The sequence below is a fragment of the Leptosomus discolor genome, chromosome 11 (genome assembly GCF_034619465.1).
Source record: "Leptosomus discolor isolate bLepDis1 chromosome 11, bLepDis1.hap2, whole genome shotgun sequence".
In the NCBI taxonomy this organism is placed as follows: Eukaryota; Metazoa; Chordata; class Aves; order Leptosomiformes; family Leptosomidae; genus Leptosomus; species Leptosomus discolor.
The window spans coordinates 17,878,271-17,904,794 of record NC_141401.1 but is presented as its reverse complement, the minus strand read 5'-3'; the positions used below and the strand labels follow the sequence as shown (position 1 = coordinate 17,904,794).

At 57.4% G+C, this 26,524-nt stretch overlaps 1 protein-coding gene across 2 annotated transcripts; it reads right to left on the bottom strand.

The window, feature by feature from the left end:
* Positions 1-5,549: 5,549 nt before the first annotated feature.
* SHF (Src homology 2 domain containing F) lies at positions 5,550-24,288 on the bottom strand. Of its 2 annotated transcripts, XM_086471464.1 has the most exons (7): positions 23,806-24,288; positions 16,283-16,412; positions 14,999-15,217; positions 13,216-13,353; positions 9,927-10,098; positions 9,429-9,548; positions 5,550-5,949 (listed from the first exon to the last, which is right to left on the bottom strand). In XM_086471464.1, the coding sequence occupies exons 1-7, from the start codon at positions 24,286-24,288 to the stop codon at positions 5,763-5,765; spliced, it is 1,449 nt and encodes a 482-aa protein (XP_086327590.1). In that variant the 3' UTR covers positions 5,550-5,762. The 2 variants fall into 2 exon arrangements, with proteins under 2 accessions (XP_086327590.1, XP_086327591.1); XM_086471465.1 differs by lacking the exons at positions 9,429-9,548; positions 9,927-10,098; positions 13,216-13,353; positions 23,806-24,288 and having other exon boundaries at positions 5,891-5,949; positions 16,283-16,316.
* Positions 24,289-26,524: the final 2,236 nt, after the last annotated feature.

Here is a 26,524-nt window from a genome sequence, read left to right as displayed (position 1 = left end):
GAGCATGCTGTTTTGGAGACAGGCCTGCAAAATTGTGCAAGGAAAAAGAGAGAACTGCTCACAAGCATAGACTGAAAATGAGGTGGAGGCATCCAAGCATGGGTGTTTTGAGACAATTTTCAAACAGGGGACCAGGAGCAAGTAACTGGTTTGAGAGGATGCTGGGGAAGCATACCAAAGGGACTGAGAAACGGGGGTCTCTGAGTTAGGAGCTGAAAGTTGCCCCTTCTGTCAAATATTCTGGTCTTTACGAGAAGATTTGAGAGGAGGCAGTTCAGCTGGACCATGTGTGTGCCACATGCATGCGTGTGCTATGTATGTGCTACACTGCACGTTTTGCTGGTAGCCTGCAGGGATCAGGAACAAATTTCTCTCCTTTGCTATAAACTTTGGCAGCTGAGCTGTTGGGTTATTTGATCCTTCTGCAGATTGCTGTGGTTGGAGACACAATACAGGGCACTGTGTTTTCAGTGCTATTCAAGCAACTTGGGCATCACTGCTAGGGCTGGGGTTTTAAACTAATCACTAGGCTTGGGCTTAAAGGAGCTTCTCCAGGCCAGAGAGGCAAGAAGGAGGCATGGGTGATGGACCACACCCTACAGAGGGGTTTTACCCAGTCCCACAAGGATCAGTGGTACTGGTGGTGCCTTCCAGCCTCTGAGGTGTCCAGGAGCTTTGATAGCTTGTGCTGGGGCCAGTGATGAGGCTGATGAGCTGGGGTGGGTGATGAGGCTGATGTCATGCTTGACACTAACAAAAGTGCTTAATTTCCAGCAGGTGGGAGACATTAGGGACTATGACAGAGTTTCAGCAAACACACCCCAGTTTCCAAGGAGGGCAAGCTCAAATTCTGCCCTGGATTAGCCTTTCATCCCTCTTGGTTGCCTTCCTCCTGCAAGACTGCATCTTTTGGCCACTGAAGTCCTATGCAGGAGTAAGCACAGCCCCAAGCTGGCCCACAACCAGGCGGAGCAGCACGGGGCTCGGGGGCTGCGCCAGCTCAGCCCTGACCGCCGTGCAAGAGCATGTTCCCAGCAGTGCTAATCCAATTACAAAACAAACTTCCTTCCTTCATTATCAGGGCCTGCAGCATGCTAAAACAGCTCAGCGATTATGGAGGGCTTAGCAAGGGACTAGAGATCAGGCAATGAATGACAGAGCTGTTTCACTTGCAGGGAGGAGGGACAGAGAACAGAGGCAGATGGGAGGACACAGGGGATTGCAGGGACAAGTGGATTGGGAATTGCTACAGACAAGGGTCTCTGGTCAGCCTTCATGCTCCCAACAGGTTTAACCTCAAAGCCACATCAGGTTGCTCAGGCCCTTGTCTGTCCTGGGGATTAGCATCCTGATGAATGGGGATCCCCCGTCACTGCTCTAGCCCTGTTGCATGGCTGCCCCCACCCACCCCATTCCCAAAGAACAGTCACTTCAGTCGTGGGATGGCAAAGGGAGCACTAAAATACCCTTGCAAGAGAGATTCAATTCAGATTTTCTGGGGAGCTCCTGATCAGTTCCCGTCACAAACAGAGGAAGCAATGCACCAGCCAGACCCAGAGCCATATACTTTCCATGGGAATCCCAAAATGAGACCCCCTGGGTCGAAACAGGACCCAGGACCTGCTTGGATCTGCAGCATTTGAGAAGAGCTGTGGGCTGGCTCTTTGCTATGGCTCTGAGTCCTGCACCCTGCTCCTGCATCTTTCTTGTTGGACCTCTTACACCATGTGAGGGCCCACATGGAGCTGGAGGCTCCATTGGGCTGGAGACATTGCCCTCAGGTTGCAATGAATTTGCAGCTCTCTGTCACTGCTGTACAGTCTCTCCTGGTAATGCTATGAAGAGGGGGGAAAAAAACCTCGCTGGGCTTAGGGCAGTTCACCTTCCCTCCAAAAAAAAGCTCTTCTGGACTCTTGTCAGCACTAACACTGCTTGGAGCAGAAGAGTGGACTAGAGACCTCCTGAGGTCCCTTTCAACCCAAGATACCATATGAGTGTAGCCAGGTCAAAAGAAGTGGTTATTTCCCTTTATTTGGCACTGGTGAGGCCATGCCTGGACACTGTGTCCCGTTTTTGACCCCAAGTACAAAGAGAAAGTGCTGCAGAGGGTTGCTAGGATGGTCAAGGCTGGAGAACATGTACAAGGAGATGCTTGAGGAGTTGGGATTTTTTTAGCCCAGAGAAGAGAGGGCTGAGGAGGGATGTAATTGCCACAGGGATGATTGAGAGCTGCTTAGCTGAAGCACTTGGACACAAAGCCCAGCTCCAGAGCAGTCCAGCTGGTCCATGACTGTTTCTGGGGAGCTGACACAATGCACACAGATCTCTCTCACCTCTTAGCACTCAGTGGAGTTGCCCCTGAGATGGAGCCAGGCTGCTCGGGCAGATTTCACCATCAGGCTGTGAGCTTGCTGATACAGCCAGCACTGGTTGCCAGGCAGTTTGCTCCCTGGCACAGCTTCTCTAGGAAAAAACCCTCTCCTGTGCCCTTGTTCCCCAGCCACACAGACCCAAGAAGCCTCTGCTTTCCCAGCCGTGGCCACGGAGAAGGCAGAGTATCCCGTAAGGGCACAGCAGGGCTGCAAAGGGCCCTTGAAACATTTTAAATGCAGCAAAGGCATCCAAGAGCATCTCTACATCTTCAGCCTTTTCTGCAGGCTCTGGTGTGGCACTGCTAGGAGAAAAACCCTCCAGCTGCAGTCGCCTCCATCCCTGCCGGACAAGGCGCCTCCTTGGGATGGAGAGAGGCATCAGGGGAGCTGCCAGCAGCCAAGCAGGGCTGTAAGGAGACACGGGGCGCCCGATGAGCTCAAATTGCTGCCTTTTAAGGAGCGGCAGAGGCTGAGGCATCCTGGAACAAACCACTGCCGTTTCTGCTGGCTCCCAACCACTGCGTGCACTCAGGGACCACGCTGGCCGAGCCCGATGGTCCCCACAGCAGCTCACAGCCGTGACAGGCAGCCAGGACAGTGATTTCCCTGGCTACAGATTGAGCCTGGAACACCCCAAAGCCCCGGAGCAGGGTTCCTCCTGTGGCTGGGGCACTCAGCCACACATGGTGCCTAGGGTTCCAGCAATCACCTCCATCCCCTCCAGCAAACCAGCAGGACCAGCTCCTTCCTGGGAGCAGGCAGTCGGGAGGATGATGCTTTTTCACAAAGCCTTCATCAAGCCACTGCTAACACATCCTACCAATGCCCCAAGCACTTTGCTCTGCTGATGCAAAAGGTTTTGCTGGTCCAGCAGCGAATTTGCTGCTGCCATCCCCTCTGCTGAGGACAGCAGGACCATCCAGGGAGCAGAGGGGAAAGGGAACGTGCTGCAGGGGAGTAACAGCGAGACTGAGCTTAGTCTGAAGCATGGATGGAGGAAACGTACGCGTGTGGGTACAGTGGCAAGCAACACCAGGAACAAGGTTAAAAGGCAAGGTATGCATTAAATGCTACAGCACACCAGATGTAGCTTCAGCCAAAGAACGAGAAGGAGCAAGCTGGCCCAAAGACAAGGTGTCAGGAAGATGAAGAACAGGACTGGAGCCAGTAAATATTTGGAGGAGGAGGAGATCTGTGAAATTTAGGGATTTTGCTTAAGACTTAGAATCATAGAATCATTAGGTTGGAAGAGACCTTTGAGATCAAGTCCAACCATTGATGTAATACCACCATGCCCACTAAACCATGTCCTGAAGTGCCATATCTACACGTTTTTTTTTACACCTCCAGGGACAGTGACTCCACCACTTCCTTGGACAGCCTGTTCCAATGTTTGACTACTCTTTCCATAAAGAAATTTTTCCTAATATCCAACCTAAACCTCTCCTGGCGCAACTTGAGGCCATTTCCTCTTGTCCTATTGCTTGTTACTTGGGAGAGACCAACCCCCACCTCACTACAGCCTCCTTTCAGGTAGTTGCAGACAGCAATAAGGTGTCTCAGCCTCAGCCTCCTCTTCTCCAGACTAAACACCCCCAGTTCCCTCAGCCACTCCTCACAGACCTGTTCTCCAGGCCCTTCACCAGCTTCATTGCCCTTCTCTGGAGACGCTCCAGCAGCAAAATGTCTTTCCTGTAGTGAGGGGACCAAAACTGCACACAGGATTCAAGGTGCAGCCTCACCAGTGCTAAGTACAGGGGCACTATCACCTCCGTGCTCCTGCTGGCCACACTATTCCTGACACAGGCCAGGATGCTGTTGGCTTTCTTGGCCACCTGGGCACACTGCTGGCTCATATTCAGCCGGCTGTCGACCAGCACCCCCAGGTCCTTTTCTGCTGGGCAGCTTTCCAGCCACTCATTCCCAAGCCTGTAGCATTGCATGGGGTTGGTGTTACCCAAGGGCAGGACCTGGCACTTGGCCTTATTAAACCTCATAGCATTGGCCTCGGCCCATTGATCCAGCCTGTCCAGATCCCTCTCAGAGCCTCCTTACCCTCGAGCAGACCAACGTGTCATCTGCAAACTTACTGAGGGAGCACTCAATCCCCTCATCCAGATCATCAATAAAGATGTTAAACAGGACTGGTCCCAATACCGAGCCCTGGGGGACACCACTTGTGACCGGCCGCCAGCTGGATTGAACTCCATTCACCCCCGCTCTCTGCGCTCGGCCGTCCAGCCAGTTTTTAACCCAGCTCAATGTGCACCTGTCTAGGCCATGAGCCCCCAGCTTTCCTAGGAGAATGCTGTGGGAGACGGTGTCAAAGGCTTTGCTAAAGTCCAGGCAAATCACATCCACAGCCTTCCCCTCATCGACTAGGGAGGGTCACCTGATCATAGAAGGAGATCACTTATGAGAGGTGAAGGAAAACAAGGAGGCAAAAATTCCCAAAGAGCACCTACTTCTACAGGGAATAACAGGCAAGTCCAAAATCAGCTCATTGCTGCCCACGAAGGGCCCCAAAGACATAGCAGGGACACGACCACCAGCGTCTCTTGTCCCCCGTGTCTCAGACGAGTGAGCTGGCTGGACTGTTTGGGCACACGGGTGTCGGTGTATACGTGAGTGAAGGAAAAATCAGTTCGCTTAGAGCTTTTGTGCAATAAAATCCCCCTCCCTGTTGTTTTACCACACCGATCCCCCCTCACTCAAGGTGATGGGATGCATGGTGGTCACCATGGAGCAGGAAGCGACCATGCACCGCTTTATTAGGCAGTGGTGCTGCACGCGCAGCCAAGACCAGTCACTATTTACATTTGGCAAAGGATAGCAGCGAGTACAGAGCACCCGTGTGGGTGGGGGCCACTAGCAGCCTGCCTGGCCCCTCCACGCCTTGCTAGCCCCAGGCAGGCCCGTGCTCGCCCCCTGCCAGCTTCCTTGCCTGCTGGCACAGCCATTTCATCTCCCTTGGGCAGAACCAGGCACCCTCACAGAGGCACCTCAGGCCTGCTACTGGATGATTTCTCCCTATTTTCCTGCACATCACCCCCCTCCCCGGCCTCTCCAAGGCCCCAGCTCCAGTCCACACGTCCCGAGCTCTGCCCGGAGGCAGGTGAGGGCAGCCGGCAGCCGGCGAGCCCCACTCAGCTCCTCGCACAGGTGGTCCCCCAAGCACTGTCCCAGCGGGCAAACCAGCACCCAGGAGCCCCCCAAGAGAGCAGGACGAGGGGTCCAGCTGCAGCAATCCCCAACAGCGCCAGCCGTGCCCAGCAAGCTGCTCGTGGGCTGCCAGTCTGGAGCCTGTCCTCAGCACGGCGGCGCTCAGCGCTGCAGATGGGCCAGTTTCGGGTGCACCCGGCCTCGACCCTGGCTCATGGGAGGTGAGTACTATAGGGTACGGATAGCCACCGGGTAAAGCAAGGACATGTGCTCAGCCCCCTTGATGGGCAGCTTGCGGCTGGCGTAGTGATGAATGATCTCCGGCACGCTGTCGAAGGGTGGGCTGTGCTGACCCAGCACATACTTGTTCTCTTGGGTCCGGGACAGTTTCATGTGCATGAAGCCCTGGCTGCTCCTGCAAGGAGAGATGAAGGCAGGGTTAGGGGGTGCAGCTGGCCCCAGCCTCCTGTCGGCTCCTGACCCGCCCCAGAGACAGGGGTCCAGCTGCAGGGAACACTGCTGGCTCCTGTCACCAGCCAAGGTCCTGCCCACACCGTCCCGCTCTTGGCTAACTCAAGATGAAGCCCACGGCGAAAGGGAGGTACATGGCCGGCCACACTGCGCTGTGTCTCCCCTGGGGAGCACGGCCATACAGTGGGGTGTGAGGGGTCTATCTGGGGACAAGGACAGTGCCAACGCTGGGGTAGGTGTGTGCAGGCAGGGAGGCGAGGGCATATCCCAGGCAGGAGCAGCACGGGCTCTCACTGCAGGGTGACACAGGGGCAGTGGCTTTCACCGCTCGCATGTGGCAAAGCCCCTTTTGCAACTGCCCCGGCTCACAGGGGAGGACTTCAGCTCACGTATCTCCAGCCTCACCGTGGCAAAGCAGGATTTTCTCCTTTGGCCTACAGCGTGTTGCCCCCCCCTCCCCCGTGCCATCGCTGTGGGCTCCATAAAACCTACTCAGCATAGCGAGGCCATTTCCCGGCACAGCACGGGCAGCAAGCCACGCAAGGCTGCGCAGGCAGATCCTGCCACGAGCACTGATTCCAAGTGACAGGCTAATGGCCCTGTTGCTATTAATTTGTGTCTCTGAGGAGAGCCACAGCCTGTCTGCAGTGTCTGGAATGCACATTACAGCAAAATATTGATGACTTAAAAGCAGACAGGACCTCATCAGCAATGCTGAGCCGCTTCCAGCGCTACGCAGGCCGGTCCCATCCCCCCGGCTGGAGACGGTGCCCATAATGGACAGCCCGGCTGCATTAGCAGAATGGGTTTGCAATCCATTTAGAGGCAAGGAGCTGGCTGCCCCAGGGGAGGGCAGGGGGGAGAGCTGCGGCCCCCTACCAGGGGCCGAGGAAAAACGCTATCTGGCTGCATCCTGTGTCCCAATGGCAGGGCGCAGGGAAGAGCTGCGGGGGCTGAACCAGGCATGGCACCCCGTGAAGGTGCACGGGTTTATCCTGCACACACACACATGGTCGCACTGCTCACGTGCAGAGCTGCCCACGGGTGCTGGCCTCAGCACTGCACCCTGTCTGCTGACAGACCCAGCCCTTCCCTGGTGCTGGCAGAGGACAGATGCGCAGGAGCCCTGTGCAGGATCAATGCCAGTCCAGAGCCGGAGTGCTGCCACATGGGTCCACAGAGATCGGTTTTGCCCAAATCGCTCCACCGGTCTTTGTCACAAGCTCAGGGACATGACGGAGATTGGACCCCCAGAGAGACACCCGAGGGAGCATGCTGCAAACCCAACAGCAGGGACAGGACAAGGACAAGAGGCAGGTGCTGCTCCTGCCAAGCACCTTACAGAGGTGAGGAAGGACACAAACCTTCGCAGCGTGGCCTCAGGCACTCTCACAGAGGTTCAAGCCAGGAGGGACTCATTATCTGAGGGAGCGTTTGAGGTAATGACACTACAACCCTGTCCACAACAGGCACCCTGGGGCTGCCTAGCCTGGACCAGGCAGGACTGCCACGACAGGGTTAAATCCTTCCGGCTACCTGACATGCTATGGGTACAGCTGCTCCTGCTGCTCTCTGTTGGGCATATTTTCTTTTAAAGCAGCACAAAAGGGCTTTAGGTCAGCAAGGGAGCTCTCTTTCAGACCAGGAGCTCTCTTCAGACCATGTCCTCAGCTGCACCTCCTTCCTCAAGAAAAAAAAAAAAAAAAAAAAAGAAGGGGAAAAAATAGAGAGAGAGATGCAGACAGCCAGCTTACAGCTATATAAAAAGCATCCCAGGGGATTTTCCTTGAAAAGGCTTTACAGAGAAAGGAGTAAAAATCGTGCTCCGGAGGCTGTGGGCTCTCTGCAAGCACAGCCGGTGGACAGGCAATGCCCGAGCAGCTCCTGGATGGGCTGCGGTCTCCTCTGGGCAGTGGCACGCTGCTGCAAGGCCACGGCCTAACCACACATCCTGTTTGAGAAGAGGATTTGGCCATTATGGCTACGAGGCTAAGGATGGGCAGTAAGAATTAAGGGGAAAAACCCAGAGATGGGTGACTGGCTCGCAGAGAGGTGATGGAAAGGGGCACCCATGCTGGCGAGGGAGGAAACCCCATCAGCAACCCCAACGCCACATCCTAGGCTCTCCAACACACATGCTGGCTAATGCCACCCACAAGGTGATGGCTGAGAGCACCTCTCACAGCCTTGAATATGACTCATCAACCAGCAGAAGCTGTTGCTTCAAAATTGCTCGTAAGCCAGGGAGAGGAAAAAATACTGAGAAAAACAAAGATCAGTAAGAATTGACCAAAAAAAACCCCCCAAAAACAAAAGGAGGGAGTCTTTCCAGAAAGGTTTGTTGTCTGAGCTGAAAGCTACGAGTGCAGAAGGAAGAAAGAATATTTTCAGCCAAAATTCTGCCCTGGTTTGGTGCTGAAGGCAGCAAAAAAGTGAAGGGAAAAAAAAAGAGAGAGAGACAGAGCAATTTAATTCACAGTTGTGTCACTTGGAAATAAACAAGGGAGACTGAAACCACCAGGGAGCAATGCAGGTACAGAGACCACTGGGGAAACGTAAAATATGTTGAGAAAAGTGTATGGCCTGTTGTTGGGTAGAGATGACTGAAGTGCTCAATAAATACTTTTTTCACATCTGCCAGGAACAGAGCTAATACAATGGTCCAACATAAAGGCAAGAAGGTATTTGCTAATCCATCATCATCTTCAGGACAGTAACACCTTTGATTTCATGGGTTCAGGCTGCCCCAAGAGTCATGAAGGAGCTTGATGAGGAGCTATGGGCAGCTCCTCCCTGGCAGGACGCGTGCGGCTATGCTTCATGCAGTTTTGGCGTTCAGGCAATCTGGAAAACTTGGGGAGGCTGCAAAGATGCCCCCCAAAAACCCAAGCAGAAACCAAGCCGTGCTGTGGGCAGTGAGGTTGCCCTGCTGGGAAACCAAAGGATGGTAATGGCCTCCCTACAGTGCAGCTGAGCAACGGCTTCAATGATTACACAGGCTGGGGAGGCAGGAGTGGGCACCCGCATTTCCATCAACAACGGGATTGCACAAACTTTCTTTTCCCATGAAACTAATCTACAAAAAAACGGGGTAACAAGAAGCCAGAGCTGGAAGCTGTAACCAGACGCATTCAAGTGAGCAGTGAGGCACATAGTTTTATCCATCTGAGGGATTACTAGCACTGCCAAGGGAAGAGCAGCGTGCTTCCAGACAGATGAGCCTTCCCGAGAGATGCTTTTGCCAGACAACAAGCCAGAAGCCTGTGCCACATCACAGAGAAGGGCAGACTTTGTATTCCAGCCATTTCTCACCACCCCTGTGGTCATCTCAGTTACCCCATCGGCACTGGCACACATTCACATAGTGCACCCACCCATGGCATTGGGTCACCCCCCCCCCCGCCCCCGTCCAGGCTCACTCACTTCAAGGAGAGGGAGAAGTCGTTCTTGCTGGTCTCGCTGTTGCGCACCAAGTAGCTGGCCTCCTTGCACAGCCGCAGCAGCGTCTCCGCGTCCGTCCGGCTGATGGCCCCGTGGTACCAGCTGGAGGCGGGAGAGGGACTGGCTGTGCCAGGCAGAGCGCGGACACCCCAGGAAGGAGTCTGCCCTGGGGCAGCAGCAATGCCAGCACCCCTGGCACCTCCCCAGGGACAGCAGCCACGTTCAGGGAGAAGGATGTGGGTGGCACCGCTGGGGTTGGGGGACAAAGGACAGGGCTTCCACCAGGCTGCTCAGGGGGGTGCAGAGGGCATACGGGGACACCACAACCAAGAGACGGGTGGCAGGGCCAAGCAAGCAGAAATGTGGGGCCAGGGAAAAGAGGAAGAAGCAGGTCTGCACCAGGGCTCCTTGTGGCGGGGCCACAGGGATCCTGGCGCTGGCAGAGGGGTCGGGCAGCCACTCGGGCCAGGCAGGACTCACCACTGGCTCTCCAGAGGCAGGGCAGGGTCAATCCTTTCCCCAACGAAGGGGCCAGGCTCGGCGATCAGCGTCTTCGTGCTCTTGAGGCTGCTGGAGCCATGCCTGAGGGCAGCCCTGGTCTTCTCCTCCCTGCAGGGCGAGGTGCGGCCATACCCCAGCCCCTCTGAAGGACCTGCAAGACAGACACAGGTCGTAGCCGGTGGCAGGGACAGGCGGACAGCCTGGGCTCCCAGCTTTCCCGCTGCGGAGGGAGCCCACAGAACGGGCCAGAGCCATGACACATCATGCTGGGTCCCCTCACACTGCCCCATCCCCCTGCTCTAAGCAAGGGCAGGGCAGGGCAGCTCTTGGACTGCTGCTCACTGCAGCGCCCCAGGATAGACAAGGTTGGGCCCCCACTGTGCCAGGACTGGGGTCCTCTTAGCACCCAAGACTCTGGAAATATTTTCCAGGGAGGTTTCAAAACCTCAGAGAGGTTTTGCTAATGCAACCAGAGATTCAGCGGTTGCAGCATATAGTTAAGCGAAAAGCAGTAAGGACAGGCTCTCCAATCCTGAAAAAACAAATAAAATTTTAATTCAAATAAAAAGAGGAGGTATTAGATGGAGCTAAAGGGAGCAGTCAATTTGGAAATGACGGACACATTTCTGCTGGCACAAATAAACCTCCTGGGGTGAAAAAAATAACTCCCCGAGGTGGGAAGGGGACATTTTGACAACAAGGTGCCTCCCCAACACAGCCGCCTGCCTGGCACCAGCCCAGCCACAGGCCCCCGCGCACCGACAAAGCACGGCAGCCCGATACGTCCCACCCAGCGAGCGGCAGGGCATTAACCGAGACGTGCCCCAGGGAGCCAGCCTCCCGCCGACTGTTATTTCTGTGCGGGATGATTTCAGCATTAACAATACTGTTTCTCCCTCCTCCAGCGAGTTCATTATTGCTCCCCTGCAACACGAGCCCCCTCGCACAAATTACTTATCGATCGGGCAGAGCTGCCTTGACACGAGGCTGCCGGTGGCTGATGCCGCGGAGGCACAGTTGCCCCGGAGGTGGCCAAGCCCGGGACACCCGCGGAGGCACAGTTGCCCCGGAGATGGCCAAGCCTGGGACACGGCAGCTCCCAGGACGAGTGGGATGTCCCAGGCTGGGCAGCTTCCCCGCTTCCCATACTCCCTGGCTGCTGGAGGGGAAGGCAAAAGCAGGGCAATGCTGAGGCCATGCTGCTGCGGGGCAGAGGCAAAAATACCCAGAGAGGGATGTTTTCTCTCTAGCAGGGCATCCCCTAAGGGGGCTATTTGAGGGACACCATGTCTGGGACCTACACAGGCGAGCCGGTCTCCAGCCCCCCCACCACTGGGAAGAAAGGAAGGTAGCCAAAATGAAACCCAACCAAAATCATCTGCAGCTTAGCTTGGCTTAAAACCCCCCTGAGAAAGAGCTTGGGGAGGAGGTGCTCAGTGTTAGGGCTTGACAAGTCCTGCCTCTGCAGCAGTCTGGCTTTGCACCGGCCAGGCTTGCCCTTGAACATAACATCCAGGCTTCAATTTCAGCTCATCACCTTAAAAAAATGGGTTGATCGTTAAAAAGCCAGGCAATCAAAACACCAAAGTGTTTGCTGGCGGCACAAAGTCATAGTGTTAGAGGCTCAGAAGAAATGCATTGCACCTGTCAGAGAAAGGCAGAGGCATATGCATGATTAAACAGGATATTAAAAACAAGCCCCTAGGAGCAAGAAGACATCCTTCCAAGAAGTTCAAGTCACCCCTAGACAGCAGAAGTAGAAAAAGAGACTAAATTCTGGCAAGATAAACTTAACACAACAAAGCAAGTCATGAAAAAAAAGAGACTGTGTTGCTAAAACCAGGAAAAATGACGAACCAACGTGTTCATCAGGAGCAGAATGCATGTCAGAGCGACTGCAAGGATAAAAAAATGATGGGGGAAGAGAAGAGGCTGCATAGCAAAGAAATTAATTTTTCTTGACACCTGCATTCATTGTAGGAAGAGGACCAGGAAGTTTCCCTTGCCATCTCGTTTCTTTTTCAGGACTGATCTCAGCCTGTAGTATCCCTATGGGTTTGGGACAGAACCCCGACACAGCCCCGGCAGAGCAGCCGCGTTGCACTGGAGCGCCCCTACAACAGGCAGTAAAATCAGCTGCTGTCATCAACCTCATGCTCAAACCCACCTGGGAGGCAACAAAAGCCATATTGGTTTTTCTTTACGAAGCTCTGCAGGGATCTGGGTAACTGCAGATAAGGAAATCAGACATCTGCACCTGGCACATCGCAGCGTCTACCAGGAGCAGCGCTAAGCGACGCACGGGCAGACGCGGCACGCCGGGCCCGACGCAGCTGCCGCTTTGCAGAGAAAAAGTCACACCTCGCAGATCCGTCCCTGTTCTCCGCAAGAGCGACAGTCCAACCCCGAAAGCCTGGGTGGCTTTCAACAACCCCCCACCCACCTGATGCTCTTGGCAAAACCCTAATCCACCACAGCGTAAGAGCAAAGTCCTTAAAGTATTACTAATGGGTTAAAAGAGAAGCAGCAATATTTGGCTTTCATAAGCGAGACTGCCAGCAGAGTCCAAGGGGGATTTACACAGGGGCTCTGCTGCTCGGCACACACACAAAAGACTTCACAACAAGGCAAACCTGAGATGACAAAGTTTACCTGGGAGATTTAGCTATTCAGGATAGCAAAAATGAGAGCGAAGAATCCAGAGGGACCTCCCGCCACTGAGCAGCAAGGTAATAAAGTAGTGGAGGAAACAGAGCAGTGCTAAATAACGAAGCGAGGCGCATGGGGAAAGAACAACGCCAACTTCAGCGGTGGGATCTGAATTAGCTGCTACCACACCTGTAAGGGACCTGGGTATTAAGAGTCACAAGAAAACATCAGCTAAATGCTCAGAGCAGTTGTCGAGAAGACCATAAAAGCAGCCATCAAACATCGCGAATTTGGAGGCAAAGAGGAGAGAACAAAAGAAAAGGTAATAACTCTGCCACCGAATAATCCCCTGGTGCAGCTCAACTGCTGCATGCAAAGAGGCATCGTGGAGCTAGAGAAGATGCAGAAAAGGCAAGGATGAACGTCTGGTGTCCAGCGCAGGACAACTGAAGGGGCCAGGAGGAGCTGGAGGAAGGCAGAGGAGGAGGGTGGATGTCTGGCAGAGCCCTGCCAGGCCTGAGGCGTGGCAGCACCTCCGTGCTGGTGGGGCAGCAAGGCAGGGTCACGGCAAGCACCTGCCGCAGTCCCCCTGGACACCCCGCTGTCACGCAAGACCCACCGTTGGCGTCTTCGTAGCCGGGTTGGCTGTGCTGCGGAGGGACGGAGGCACCGGCCTCACCGTCCGGGGGGCTTTCACTGCTGTCGAGCTGTCCCACCGGCGGTGGCCATGGCAGGTCTTTAATGACCTTGATTTCAACTGGATGGGGGGCGGGGGGGTGGGGGAGAGAGAGAAAGAGAAAGAGAAAGAGAGAAAGAAAGGGCTTAGAAAACACCGTCAGCAACACCATGCCCATGAAGAAGGAGAGTAGTTGTGGGGAGAAAGACCTGAGGATTAAATTCCCAGAAGCCCTATGCCAGCTTGGCCATCTCATCCCCTCCCCAGCACCAAGTGGAAACAGGCCTGATGTGGGGCACAGTCCTGATGGAGAAACCCTGCTCCTCCATCAGCTTTCCCAGCCAACCCTCTCTGGGGTGAGGGAGAGCCTGCGATCGCTCCTGTCCCATGTGCACGTCTGTCCGGGGGACTTTGGCCGTGTCCCATTGCCATCTGTCCTGCCCGTGCATCCGTCTTGCCCTGGGCGCTTCGCAGCCACCCCATCCACATTCCCCTGCCAGGCACCAGTGGGTAGCTGCCTCATGACAGTACCAGCTGCCTATCAGCAGGGGTCTCACAAGACCCTTGAAGGGGGAATGAGCCAGCAGAGAGATTCCACCATCGCAGGAGAGGAGAAACGCCCTGTGAGCCACACAGGCCCTGCTCTGGCTCTGGAAGAAAACAGGCAGTAGGTCCTAACATGGCCCAGGGCATGGCAACATGACTCCCTCTGGACTCAGAGCAAGCCTGAAGCACCCTGGTGAGTGCCTGTGTGCATCCGTGCACAAGCCAGACCTGTAAACACGCCACCTCCACCGAGGGACATCGAGCAAGGCATCTCGTCCGCCCCGATCCGGACCACAGACGCCTCAGCACAAACCCAGCCCAGCAGTACACCGCATTTCATGACGGAGCCCAACAAACCGAATCCTCTGCACAGTGTGCTGCAGGCACCAGCCCCGCGCCCAGCCGAGTCCCAATGTCACGAGTGCAACCCCAGGCATGAGCAGACGCCGTGGCGTCGAGCCCCGCACACACATCTCCAGCTCACAGAGCCCAAACCAAGGTAAACAACTTCTAAGCCCAAATCTCCATGCCTCTCTCTGCCAGCATCCCTGCGCAGCGCCGACAACCGCCGGCTCGAGCGCCTTTTGCACGCCAGCTGCAGCGCAGACGCACAATGCTGCAATTAAAATGCATCCTAGATAAGAGCATGGCAATTAGCCAGCACCGGCGGAGGAGCCAGCGCTAATGCCCAGCATAGATTTCCTCATTAACAAACACAAACACAATCGATCCCGCAGCACAGATAAATAGGTCAGGGGGCTGGACAATTGCCTGGCCAAAGGCTCCTGGGGGAGCACCCAGCTTTCCTCCTGCCCCAAGGAAGGAGGGATCTGCTTGAGCGCAGGGTTGAGCCCCTCCGCTGCAATTTGAGGTCGGGGGGGGTTGCACCAGAGGCTGTGATCAGTCAGAGCGGGGAAGAGGCAACGAGAGACGGGCACTGGATGGGTTGCCAAGGCAGGTCCATCCACCACTCCACTAAGCCTGGCTCCCTGCTGAAGAGAAATAACCTCTGCAAGTGCACAAGAGCTTCCCAGGCCACGGAAATGCAGTGGCCAACACTACTGACCCCCAAAAGACAAAGGAACCTCAAGGAGCCAGCTTCCCCTCCCTGTAAAATGCAATGCAGCCTCAGTTGCTCTATGGTGGCTATCGGTCCGTTATGGCTGATCTCATCACTCACCTGCAAAGGCTTTGGAGATCCGCTCCTTCTTCCACTCCCAGGGCTGGTCATACTCCTCCGGCGGCCGCTCGTCGTCCTCAGGCAGCCGGGACTCCCTGGGCCTGGGGCAAACCAGGCGGTCACCGTCCATGTCCAGCCCTCCAAGCACAGGCTCGTAGGGAGTGTCATAGAGGTGCAGCGGCCGGGCAGGTGCCTCCCGTAAGCCCTTCTGGCGGATCTCTAGCAGGAGAAGAGGAAAAATAACATGAGCTTTTTGCCCAACACAGCCCAGCCATGATCCCCAAAGCCCTGCTCGATGAAAGGGCTCAATTTCACCCGAGGGCATTGTGGGGTAAGGAGCATCAGCAACGGAGACCCCCTAAACCTCCAGCAAGCACTTGCCAGAAGCGGGGGAGCTGCTGGGCAGCTGGGTCCTGAGCAGTCCACAGCACCAAGATGCCTTCTCTCCTCAGAGTACAATATCCCCACTCTCGGGCAGCTCAGCAAAGCGGGGTCCATAGGGACAGAGCATCCCAGAGCCTGATTCTCTGCAAGCAGCAAGGCGGGGTTTCTTCCCCAGACATCCAGTGTGGCTAGTTTAATAAAATCCCTGTCCATCGAGCAAAGCAAAAGTCTCTCCAACAGACACAAGCAGCCTATTTGCTGCTTGCTGATTTTTCCAAGAAATGCAATGGTCTAGTCCAAAAAGCTGCATGAGCTTTCCAGAAACCACTCGCTCCAGGAAAACCATGGAACTGCAAAGCAGAGCCAGCGCCTGGAGCGCGCAAGCAGACATGGTGACCCTGTGTGTGCTGCAGCGGTAGGAGCGATGCCTTCGGGAGCACGCGCTTTCACCTCGCCTGCTTTCCAGCCATAAACAAGCCCACTGGGGACCGCACTGCTGCAGCAGACAACGGCATGCTCTGCCCCAGTCCTAACCAAATTAAATAGCTCCCACATCCGTCTTAGTTTTACACCAGATGCATCGAATGTCAAGTCTCTCCTGGCTCAGCCTGGGAAGCAGGCACTGTGGTCCTGGGGGGCAGCATCACAGGGAGAAATATCAAGGTGCCTTTATTGCTCAGGCAGCGTTTGTGAGTGCTCTGGCTACAGCAAGCCCATCGCACACGGCTAAAGCTGTGAAAATTTGGCTGCAAAGTGGCTGTACACCACCAGTGATTGCCCAGGTTTTCCTCGTCTGAAGGAACCGGTGCTGTCACAGGCTGCAAGGGACAGAGTAGAGTGGCCACCAAATTGAAACCAGAGGCACAAAGAGTGGCCTTTGCACAGAGCCTTCCACCTTACCAGCCATCATCTTCTGGGCTTCATAGGGCTCCATGTATCCATCGTTCTCCATCACCTTCTCCAGCCCTGCCTGGCTACCAGCCACCTGCGCCGCATCGAAGGGATCTGCGTAGTCCTCCAGGACAGCCAGCTGGAAGAGGGGAAGGGTAGGAGAAGGTTTAGGGTACTCCCTGCCTTTTTGGGGGCAGTCAGGGACCAGTTGAAGCCCCTTGAAACCTCACCATGAGCTCTACTAGCAGCAGCCAGAGTGGCAGCCGGGACCCCAAGCCTGCATCACGGCAGCCCCGCAGAGCAGGTGCTGGCAGCCGACGGCTTTCCAGGCACCAGCGCTCAGCCGTGGAAACGCTCCAGCCTTTGTCCCGAAAGCTGGGACAGAGCCAAGCAGAGCAGAAGGCGGCCCGGCCTCCTCCCTCACCATGGGCTCAGCGCTGCCAGAGCCCACGCAGATGCCCCAGCAAGGCTCCCACCGCGGCGCAGGGCTGACGGCGGCGCCATCCACCTCACGGCACGCAGATGCTCTCCCTGCACGTAGCCACATTTCCTCGCCCAAGGTGGAGAAGGGGTGCAGATCACAGTACAGGGGTGTCAGCTGGCACTGGCAGAACTGGTAACTCACTGGTTATTTTCCAGCGTTCCTGCAGGCTTGTTTGAAGATGTTTCTTAACAACAGGGCTAAGAACAGCCTATGGCTTCCTCTCCACTCACAGGCCCGCAGAGCATTCCCATGTGCACCCCAAGTAACACAAGACAGGGCTCCTCCATGCAATCAGGAGTCACCGGGAAGCAGGACCAGAAGCCTCTCAAGTGCCGTGTCACAGAGACAGCACAAAATACCCAAGGTTCGCCCTTACTAGCAAAAAGGAGATGATCCTGTAGTAGGATATGGGGCATGTTCCAGAGCTCAATCCCCTCCAGCGCTGGAGCCACACACCTGTGCCAGCACCTCAGCAGCTTCCTGGCTGGAGCATCCCATGGCACGATGCCGCAGTCCCTTGCAAGCCTGGAGCTGTACATCCCACCTCCAGCCCCAAAGCCTGGTCCCAAAATGGGGCCAGGCAGTATTTCCAGCAGGGTCTGAGTGCATCCAATCACCTTTGCTGGCATCTGCTCACCCACCAGGCTGCAAATCCCAGACTAAACCATCCGGCAAGATGGGTTTTGACACCACAACTCCAGCTCTGCAGAGCGCCCACAGCAAGGACCAAACAGCCCAAGCACAGTGTGGCAACAGCCTAATCCCACCCGGCACCAGGCTCTGTCCTCACTGCCACACAGTCCCCGCTCCTGGCCAGCCTTGGGGACCAGGGCTGCTCACACATTCCTCTCCGGATCAAATAATCGGCTTAAAACAAAACACTTCTTCCTCCTTCCTGTGCAAAATGCCCCGACAATAGCCTCGAGCAGCAAAACCCAGCAGGAAAAGGGAACAGGAACTGGAGCTGTAAACACCTCTGCGCGCCCCTTGCCTTCGCATCCCTCTGAGTTGCGGGAGGAATGCCGCTTCCCATGCCCTGGCTCACCACCTCCTCTGTAAACGTCCCAGCTCTGGGCTTCCAGGGCTGCTGATGCAGTGGGGATCCAGGGCAGCTCTCCAAGCCCAGCCCCTCCGTACCGGGGCACGAGCGAGCAGCAGAGCATCATCCCTGGAGCAAACCCTGCCAGCCACAGGGCACGCAGCCACCCCGGGTGAGCACAAGGGTGGTTCAAACATGGGAGCAAGGCAGACAGTCTCACCCCTCAGCAAGGCAGCAGCAGGACAGATGGCTGCTCGGGGTATGGGCCTCTGCCGGATGAGAGGGAAAGAGTGAAACCTCCCACTGGCTCTGCAGGCAGGGCCTGGTGCCAGCAAGCCGGGACAGGGCCGGAGGAGCAGCCAGCCCCTGGCTTTGCAGCGGGAGACAGGAAATTTGCTCTCGCCTCCATCATCCGAGGGAGATGTGGCATCACTCAGGCCCCGCTGCGCACCAGGGACACCAAGGGGCAACGCTGAGCTCAGGGGCTGCAGCCCTTCACTTGCCACTGCTGGGGCAAAACCCCTCCGGGAAATCCAAGTCACCGGTGACTTTTGCAGCTGCTCGGCCGCTGGGACCTGACATAACATCCACAGGGCAGGGAGATGAGCGACAGTGACTGCAAATTCACTGCGGGAAGCCCCTCTGTTTTCTAAACACCCTGTTCCTCTCCAAGGCAAAGAGGCGTTCAGCCTGCAGCAGGCGGGCACTTCCCACCGGCTGCCTGCGAGATCCCGAGGGCAGATCAGCGCCCGCCGCTCCGAACAGCCAGGAGATCCCATGGGCTGCACCCATGCCTCAGAAAGCCGCAAAGAGGCTTTTGCTCTGCTGCAAGGACAAGCGCAGAGCACAGCCCCACGCCAGCGACACCTCATTCGCCCTTGCGCTAGTACCAGGGGAGGCAGGAGCAGGCGGGCAGGCACCCCGACATGCACAAGTGCACAGGCTCGACAAGCGAGCGCCTGTGAGGCAGTCGGACGGGCAGCGCCGTGCCCGATGCTCACCCTTTGCAAAGAGCTCTCGTGGCTCCAAGTGTGCTGCGGGGCTGTGAAACGCAGTTTGCTGACCCTCCTGGGCTCCGAAAGGGGTTGCCTGCTGGTTCCTCCTGCCCCAAGCCCAACCTACCCGCATTCAAACCTGCCACAAACACCATTTCCTAGATGCATTTTGCTAAACAGACATAGAGCCAGCTTGCTGCTGGCACCAGTCCTGGAGCCTCCCTCGCTCACCCCATAATCACAGAGCAGCTTCAGACAAGACAGGGCACCAGCACAGCAGCTCAGCAGCCAAAAGGCTCCTCTGCATGCGGCGATCACACTTCCCAACTGGAAGAAAGCCCTCTCCATATTTCCTCATCGCTTGGGTCTTGGTCTCCCAGGGAGGGACACAAAGGCTTCAGCAAGCTCATAGAGTGGCCCCTGCTGAGATGCCTCCAGTTCCAGGTCCAGAAAGCAGAGCATGGTGAAGAATCCTAACACATCTCTGCTGAGACCCCTAACACTAGGTATTTTGCTTGCAGAGGGGGGCAGAGGCACTCAGCAGCAATTAGACAGGCTCTATGCAGGCAAGACATGATTTGCTGAGCTTAGCTCAGACCCAGAGCAAATGGCTCAGATCAGGGACTTGTGTCTCTGAGCCTCCTAGGTTTGCTGGGTTTTTTACCACACTGGCTTTACTCCTCCACTATCTCAAGGATGCCTCTTCATAGGAGTGAAGTCTCCCCACCATAGGGTGCTGAGAAAGTAAACCCATTTGGTTTTTAAATGGTCAGACATTACAGTGCAGAGCCACGGAAAAACTGGGAAGGCAACTCCTACCTGCCTCCAGGAGCACTGCAACATCAGGATGCACAATCCAGCAAACGAGAAGGGTACCCTGAGCCTAGAGGCTGGAGGGGCTGGAGGCTCCAGCCAGTGCTGGGAATGGGACAGAACTCTTAGAGGGCAAACGGTGGGGATCACACAATTACTGATTGCATCCTAATGCCCTTGCACGTGAGGCCGAATTAAGGTTGCCTGGGAAACTGTATCTCTGACATTTCCTAATCCCAGCACTAGACTTTACAAGCCACACAGGGCTCTTTGCAGCAGCCACGGTGCATGCAACCGCTCCCCCAGTGCAGGGGCGGAGGTTACAGCTGCTGGCAGGGCAGCTCCTAGGGGTGCCCCAGACACCCCCCGACACCAGTTTGGTCAAAGGCCAGGCATTTCCATGCTTCGCTCACCTCCCACGTTGCAGAGGGAGCTGCTCACCACTCGGCCGATCCCAGCGCACCGCTCAGATGCCTGGGTACCAAGGCATCGCACGTTCTTATACGGCACAAGCTTTGCTGGATTTGAAATAATTCAGGTGCAAAGCAAAAACCTGACATGCAAAGCCACTGTCCCAGGGCAGCTCTCAGTGCAGCCCAGTCCTTCAGAGAGCAGCCAGGCACTGATGGCACTTGGACACACATGCTCTTTTGCACGTGAGTGTTTTTCACGTGTTTATCTGATGTGGCAATGCACACCCACATCCCTGCCACAGTCCTGAGGCTGGTCTCGCTCTATTATATATGCCAACTGTAAGAAAAGAAGAAAATCAAAAGAAAATTAAGGTGAAGGACCAGATCATCACTGTGTTCTCACTGTAAAATAGTTTTTATGCTGCTCACCAGAGAAGGCAACAAATGGTGGCTCTCCAAGAGCATTCACAGTTCAGACACAGAGATCCCAAGGCAGAGCTGGGGCTCTTCACCCCATCTTACCTACAAACATCCTACCTGCCACCACCTTTTGCTGCAGCAAGATGGTCCCCAGAGGATACCTGGGGAGATCCTTCACTTATTTATAAAGTTTCTTGCCCTGGAGATAAAGAGTGTTTGGGGTCCCCTCAGAAGATTGCTGGGTTTAACACTGGAGCCACTCTGAGTTGTAACCAAACTCAGTTCATTTTCTCTGTCATGTGCAAAATTTCCCCAGTTTTACGCATCTTCCAGCTTGGCTTTTGGTGGATGCCAAAGCCAAACCCAAAAGCAAACCAAATGCTGGCCTTCCAAGAAGGGTCCAGCCCACAGCCCACGGGGGATGCCCGGGCCAGAGGAGGAGCCTACAGCTGCACCCGTGGCACAGGAGAAGGGAGCACGGGGCGGACAGCACAGCATCGTGCAGGATGACTCAGTTCGGGGAGGCTCTCGCAGGAAAGACACACGCCCAAGAGCTTCCTGGCCAGCCGTTCCCCCACCCCGCGGCACTGACCCTGTGCTCCCAGCAAAAACACCAGCAACCAGTCCCAGCAGGCACGAGACAAAGATGTCCCAAGGCAGATCCCCAACCCATCCCCAAGCACACTGTGCCCTGAGTGCAGGCATCCCCACGTGGAAAGGTCCCTCACTGCCTCTCTCCCCACGGCATCCTGGTGGTATTGCTCCTCATGCCTAACCCGAACACGGTAGAGGAGACATCTCCAGGGCATCCACCTTGCTCAGGCAAGCCGTATAGGGCCCAGTCCGTTGTCCACTGCTGTAGGGAAACGAGTGCCCAGACCAAGCAGATGGAGAAGGATCTGTGCTGGTCCCTATGTCCAGCAAGTGTTTGTAACAGAGCAGCAGGCACTGCGGAGCTCACTCTAAATGCGTCCCCACAAGAAGCTGCAGATCCCACGCAAGGCAGAAAGAGGTGACAACTCACGTTACAACGGCAAAGCACTGCGTGGCCCAGGCAGGAAGGATGCCTTTGCCAAGATGTTCCTGCCTCATCTTCAATTCTCTGGAACAGGCAGGACAGCTACAGCAAGCACAGGGCTCCCATGGAACATGGTCAGTCCCCACCTCAACACAGCACCCACACCGCAAACCACACAGCCTCGGCCAAACCAGACAACCAGGAACTGGTGGCTGCTCCTTCCACTTCTGTCCATCTTTGTCCTCCCTGCTCAGAAGGACTGCACGTTAGAGTGTCTTTCACTGTCAATCATTAGCAGAAAAGCTCTCTACTCTAGCAGCCTTGCCTGTACCTAGAATTGTACTTCTCCCTTCATCTCCAGCATCACCACAACTCAAGGCCCACACCCGTGGGCTTTCTGGAGTCCCAGTTGCCACAGCGGGTATGGAACAGTGCCCACCACCTCTCCTAAGCATGGGAGCACTGAACGCCCCTGCCACAACCATCATCTTGGCTTGAAGAGCTCAGCAGAGGCTCCAGCCCAGCCCCGGAGTGCCTTCCCTGCTCCAGGACACCTTGGCATTGTCACTAAGAGCAAGGGCCACAAGCATCAGCAACCCTCAGCAGGTGCCTCCACCCTCCTGGACAACCTCCAGAAAGAACCACCATGACCTTGCAGCAACCGGGGAACCCACCCACCACTCAGCCCAACGTCAAGGCCAGCAGATGGGAACTGCAAAGGGCACTCAAGCCCAAAAGAGATGCTCCACGTGGTGGATGCTCCCCGGCTCCTCCAGGGAAACTATTTTAATGGACAGTTGCACGCACTATCAAATACACCCACTTTATCTCCAGCGTCATCCAGCCTCCAGAGCTCTGCCTGTGTCCATCACGTACTGGAGCCCTGAAGAATTAGAAAACTTCTCCCCACAGAGGCATGCAGGAGGTCAGCAGATAATCTAATCACCACCTACCTTGGATAAGATGAAGGGTCTTCTTTGGCCTAATTCTAGCAGGGTTTCCCCAACTGTATCCCAGCTTTTGGCTTTCCTCTAAACTTCCTGGCTTCTCCCCAGCCCTTGGATGCCCACACAGCCCTGGCTGTACCTGTCGGCAGTCCCCGCTTCCTGCAGCTCCTGCTAACCCCTTGGCACATCACAGCCCGAGTCCTTCCTATAGCCACCACCCACTCCTGGTCCCTCTGATCCCATGCGCGTTCCAGAGGAAAAAGCATCCAGCCTGCCTCAGCAAACCACATCACCACAACGACACCTCTGGTCCCCACTGCCAGTGCCCTCCTCCTCCTCCTCTGCTGCCCACAGTGGCCAGTTTACAAGATCTCAGCTCAAAAGGGGGTTTCTGCCAGGCCTCTCCAGAAACCGCCTGAAAACAGTCAGTACGAGCAACTTTCCAAGATCCATTAGTGACAAGTTTTTCTATCTGCTTCAAATACTCCTGAGCAGATTTTGCCTGGCGCTCATTTCGTCATGCTGCCCAGTGACGCCAGGATCACAGACGGGATCATTGTATCCACCATTCCCTCCACCAGCCTGATCTGCAATCCCGTCGAGTTCGCTCGACAAGCCCTGTCTTGCAGGCGGCAGTGCTGGCGGGCACTAATTAACCCTCCTGCCTTTATTTGCGCAGTCCCCGCACCAACCTCTCTGCCAAGAGGCCCGGCACTGACAGCCGCAGCCCCGGCCGGTTTATTCCTCTACAGGGTTCTTGTGCTGCTCAGAGCCTGTCTCCCCACGCGGAGCTTCTCCCCAGCTCCTGCCTCTCACTGGGGATGTTTCTCGCTCCTTTCGGGCACCGGCAGTGCCAGGCTCCGCTCTCACCCCCCCAGAGAAGCCGGCTCGGAGGCAGCAGACAAAGAGGTGCTGAGGCTCCCTGACAAAGCAGCACGATAGCGTTGGAGGCCAGCGGAGACAGTCCCGTGCCGCACGGGGCCTTCCCAGGCTAGAAGGTCTTCACCTCTGTAGAGCACCAAGCGCTTGACTGCAAAGAAATGGCAAGAAGGGAGGGGGGAAGGCGGCCAGCAGGCCCTGCGCTCTCGCACCTCGGCGAGCGACGCTTCCTGCTGGGGACTGTACCTGCCTCCCGCGGGAGCTGGAGGAGAAGCCGGGGCCACCCCCGCTGCTGCTGACGTGTGACCGGCATGTCGGTGCTGCCGGGGCGCGAGGGGCCGCCAAGCAGGAGCCCCCGCGGAGCCCGGCCGTGGCTTCTGCCGCGGCAAGCCCTCGGCGCCGGGGCTCCACCTGCCCCAGGGCTCCCGGCCGTGCTCCTCGCAGCGGGTCCGGTGGGGCGACCCAGGGCACGGGCATGGGGCACCCCGGGGAGGGCGGCGGGGTGCCCGTGCCAGGACACTCACCTCCTGCGGCGGCTCGTCGGGCAGCTCAGGGCCGGCCGGGGGCGAGCTGGGGGCGGCGGGCGTCAGCAGCGGCGGCGGGGGGGGGCTGGCGGGCACCTTCTCGACCGCCTCCACCTTGATGAGCCGGTGCTTGGGCGAGACGTACCGGGGCCCGTCGGGGGCGGCGGGGGGCGGCGTCCCGCTGTAGGGGTCCTCGAAGTCGCGCTCCTTCTGCAGCCGGTAGGCCGCCACGATGTCGGGCTGGGCGGCGGCCAGCGGCTCGGCGGCGCCCCCGGGCGGCGGGGGCGGCTGCGGCGGCGGCCCGGCGCGGTAGTCGGGCTTGGGCGGCGCGGGGGGAGCGGGCTTGGCGCTGCGGAAGCCCAGGTGCTCGCGGAGCCAGCGGGCCATGGTGCCCACGCACTGCGGAGCCCCGCCGGCCCCCGCCCCGGCTCCCGCCCCGCCGCCGCCGCGCTCCGAGCCGGCCGCCGCTCCGCTCAGCAGCATCGGCGCTGGCGGACTGAGCGCGGCGGCGGCGGCGGAGCCCGGGCCGGGGGGGGAGCGGGGGAGGCGGCCGGGGGAGGCGGCCAGTGCCACCTGCCGGAGCCGCCGCGCCGGCTGCTCCGAGCGGGGCTTCCCCCCCCCCGCTCCGCCCGCCCCGCTTCCCTGGACTCGCTTCCCCCGGCACGGCACGGCACGGCACAGCACGGCCTCCCCGCCGCGCGGCCCGGCCCGGCCCGGCCCGCCTCCCCCGGGGCCCGCCCCGCTCCCCCGCCGCCCGGCCCGCCTTCCGCCGCGCCGCGCCCGGCCCGGCCTTCCCCGGCGCTCCGGGCCGCGCCACCCCCGCGTCCCGCGCTCCGGGCCGCCGCTGCCTCTCGGCTCCCTCCCAGCGGCCTCGCGCCCCGGGCCGGCCCCGGGGGCGAATCGGCCCCCCAGGGGCGCCCGCTGCCCCGTCCCTACTGCTGCGGCTGCGGAGCCCGGAGACCGCGGGCCTGATCCGGGCCTGGCTGCTGCCGCCGCTGCCCACGGCCCCGGAGCGTCGCGCGGCTCTGGGAGCGGCAAAAAGGTGCGTGCGGCGGCACCAGGAGCGGGCCGCTGCCGAGATGGGAGCAGTAAAGGATCCCTCGATGGCAAATCCGCTGCCCAGGAGGTGTTACGGAACCTGCCCCGTGCAGGACCCGCGGTGCGGATCGCTTCACGGAGAGTCACTGAAACCCCAGGTGACCACCCCACGGTGGACCCCCGCAAGAAACACGGTGGGACCGAGGTGAACAGAGGCAAGCCAGGGCAAGGTGCTTAGGAAGAAGGCTGAGCTGAAGCTAGGTGCACAGGGACTTCAGGGCGAGCGTGCAGGGCTGAACCCCAGGACACACTCCTGCTGTCTCCTGCTGACGCGTGAGAAACCTGTGCCACGCACACACCAACCCGCCTTCCATTTCTGCCAGGGCACTGTGTCTGTAACAGCAGCACCCCTGAACTTCCCAGGGCACGGGCTGGAGTCCATCCCGTTGGGGTGCAGCCCAGCCAGGGCTGGATTTGCCCGGAGGGGGCCAGTGGTGGCAAGCATGCGTTGGGAGCAGTGTGTTGGAGCGTGGCAGCGGAAGCTGAGGCTGTCACAGTGGCAGACAGCACACTTACACGTGTTCTGACTGTTACCCCTGCACACACGCTCATCGCCAGCCACCACCACACCTGCTCACCCACCAGCCCAGACTGACTGTTTCCCTGTGCCCTCTTAAGCCCCAGTCAGCCACTGTGCCCAGCCCTGTTCCTGTCCCCAGACCTGCATCCCTGAATCCCCCACACCCCTCTCTAATGGGTTTGACCATTCGCCCAAACCCATTCCTGGCCCTGCTCATGGGCTGAATCCCCCAAAGGCTGTGATCAGTCATGCCTGAAAGGGAAGGTGGACAGAGGCAGGATGCTCCAAAACCAGGACCACCGCAGGGGTGAAGCTGTGCAGAGGCATGCAGAGAGGGGGGAGAGATGCCGCGGTGTGGTCCTGCCCATCCTCACACCATGAGCCGGGCCCCTGCCCCACTATGGATACAGATGTTGGGATGTGGCTGTTGGGATACCTGCTGCAGGGAGGAGAGGATGCCTGGAGAGAGAAGCTTCTCATGGTGACCCCATTCCTTCCAGCACCTGTGCAGGAGGAGAGCTGGGATGGGGCTGCCAAGGAGCTGAGCCTTCTGTGCCAGCCTGGCACAGCACATGCTGAACACGTGCCCAGTGAGCCCACTGAGTCCCAGATTTGCTGATTTATTGAGTACGGACACACTGCATGCTCCCACCCAAGAAATGCAGCCAAATCCACCAGGTCCAACTGGACATCAAGACAGCTTCCTCCCTAGGGAGAAGACAGCCGTGGCACCCAGAAACAAAGGCTGGAAATTTCAGAGCATAGGGAACACAAGACACATAAGGCATCAGGAGGAGAAAAAGTGTCTGCCAGGAATAGAGTGAATACCAGGCGATGCTTGAGTTCTACAGCAGACCTCAGTCCCGGCAGATGGGGATGATGAGATTGTTATTAAAATGCAGGAAAGACAGAGGTTCTCCATAAATCTGTCTGTCTGGCATTTGGAAGGAAGCAGGATGCAGGGCTGATGGCACATGAGATTGAGAGTACTTCCACCCTCTGTCAGTAACCAAGGAGGATGTTCAGCACCATCTGTTGGAGATGGGTCTTGTTAAATCCTCCGGCCTGGAAAACACGTGCTCAGTGTCTCCTGAGAGGTGA

Excerpts from the sequence above, each read along its gene's own strand:
- SHF (XM_086471464.1), bottom strand. The coding sequence starts at position 24,288 with ATGCTGCTGAGCGGAGCGGCGGCCGGCTCGGAGCGCGGCGGCGGCGGG. Across the intron at positions 13,354-14,998 it reads GATCTCCAAAGCCTTTGCAG|TTGAAATCAAGGTCATTAAA; the intron begins GTGAGTGATGAG and ends CCCCCCATCCAG. Across the intron at positions 10,099-13,215 it reads CGGCTACGAAGACGCCAACG|GTCCTTCAGAGGGGCTGGGG; the intron begins GTGGGTCTTGCG and ends TCTGTCTTGCAG.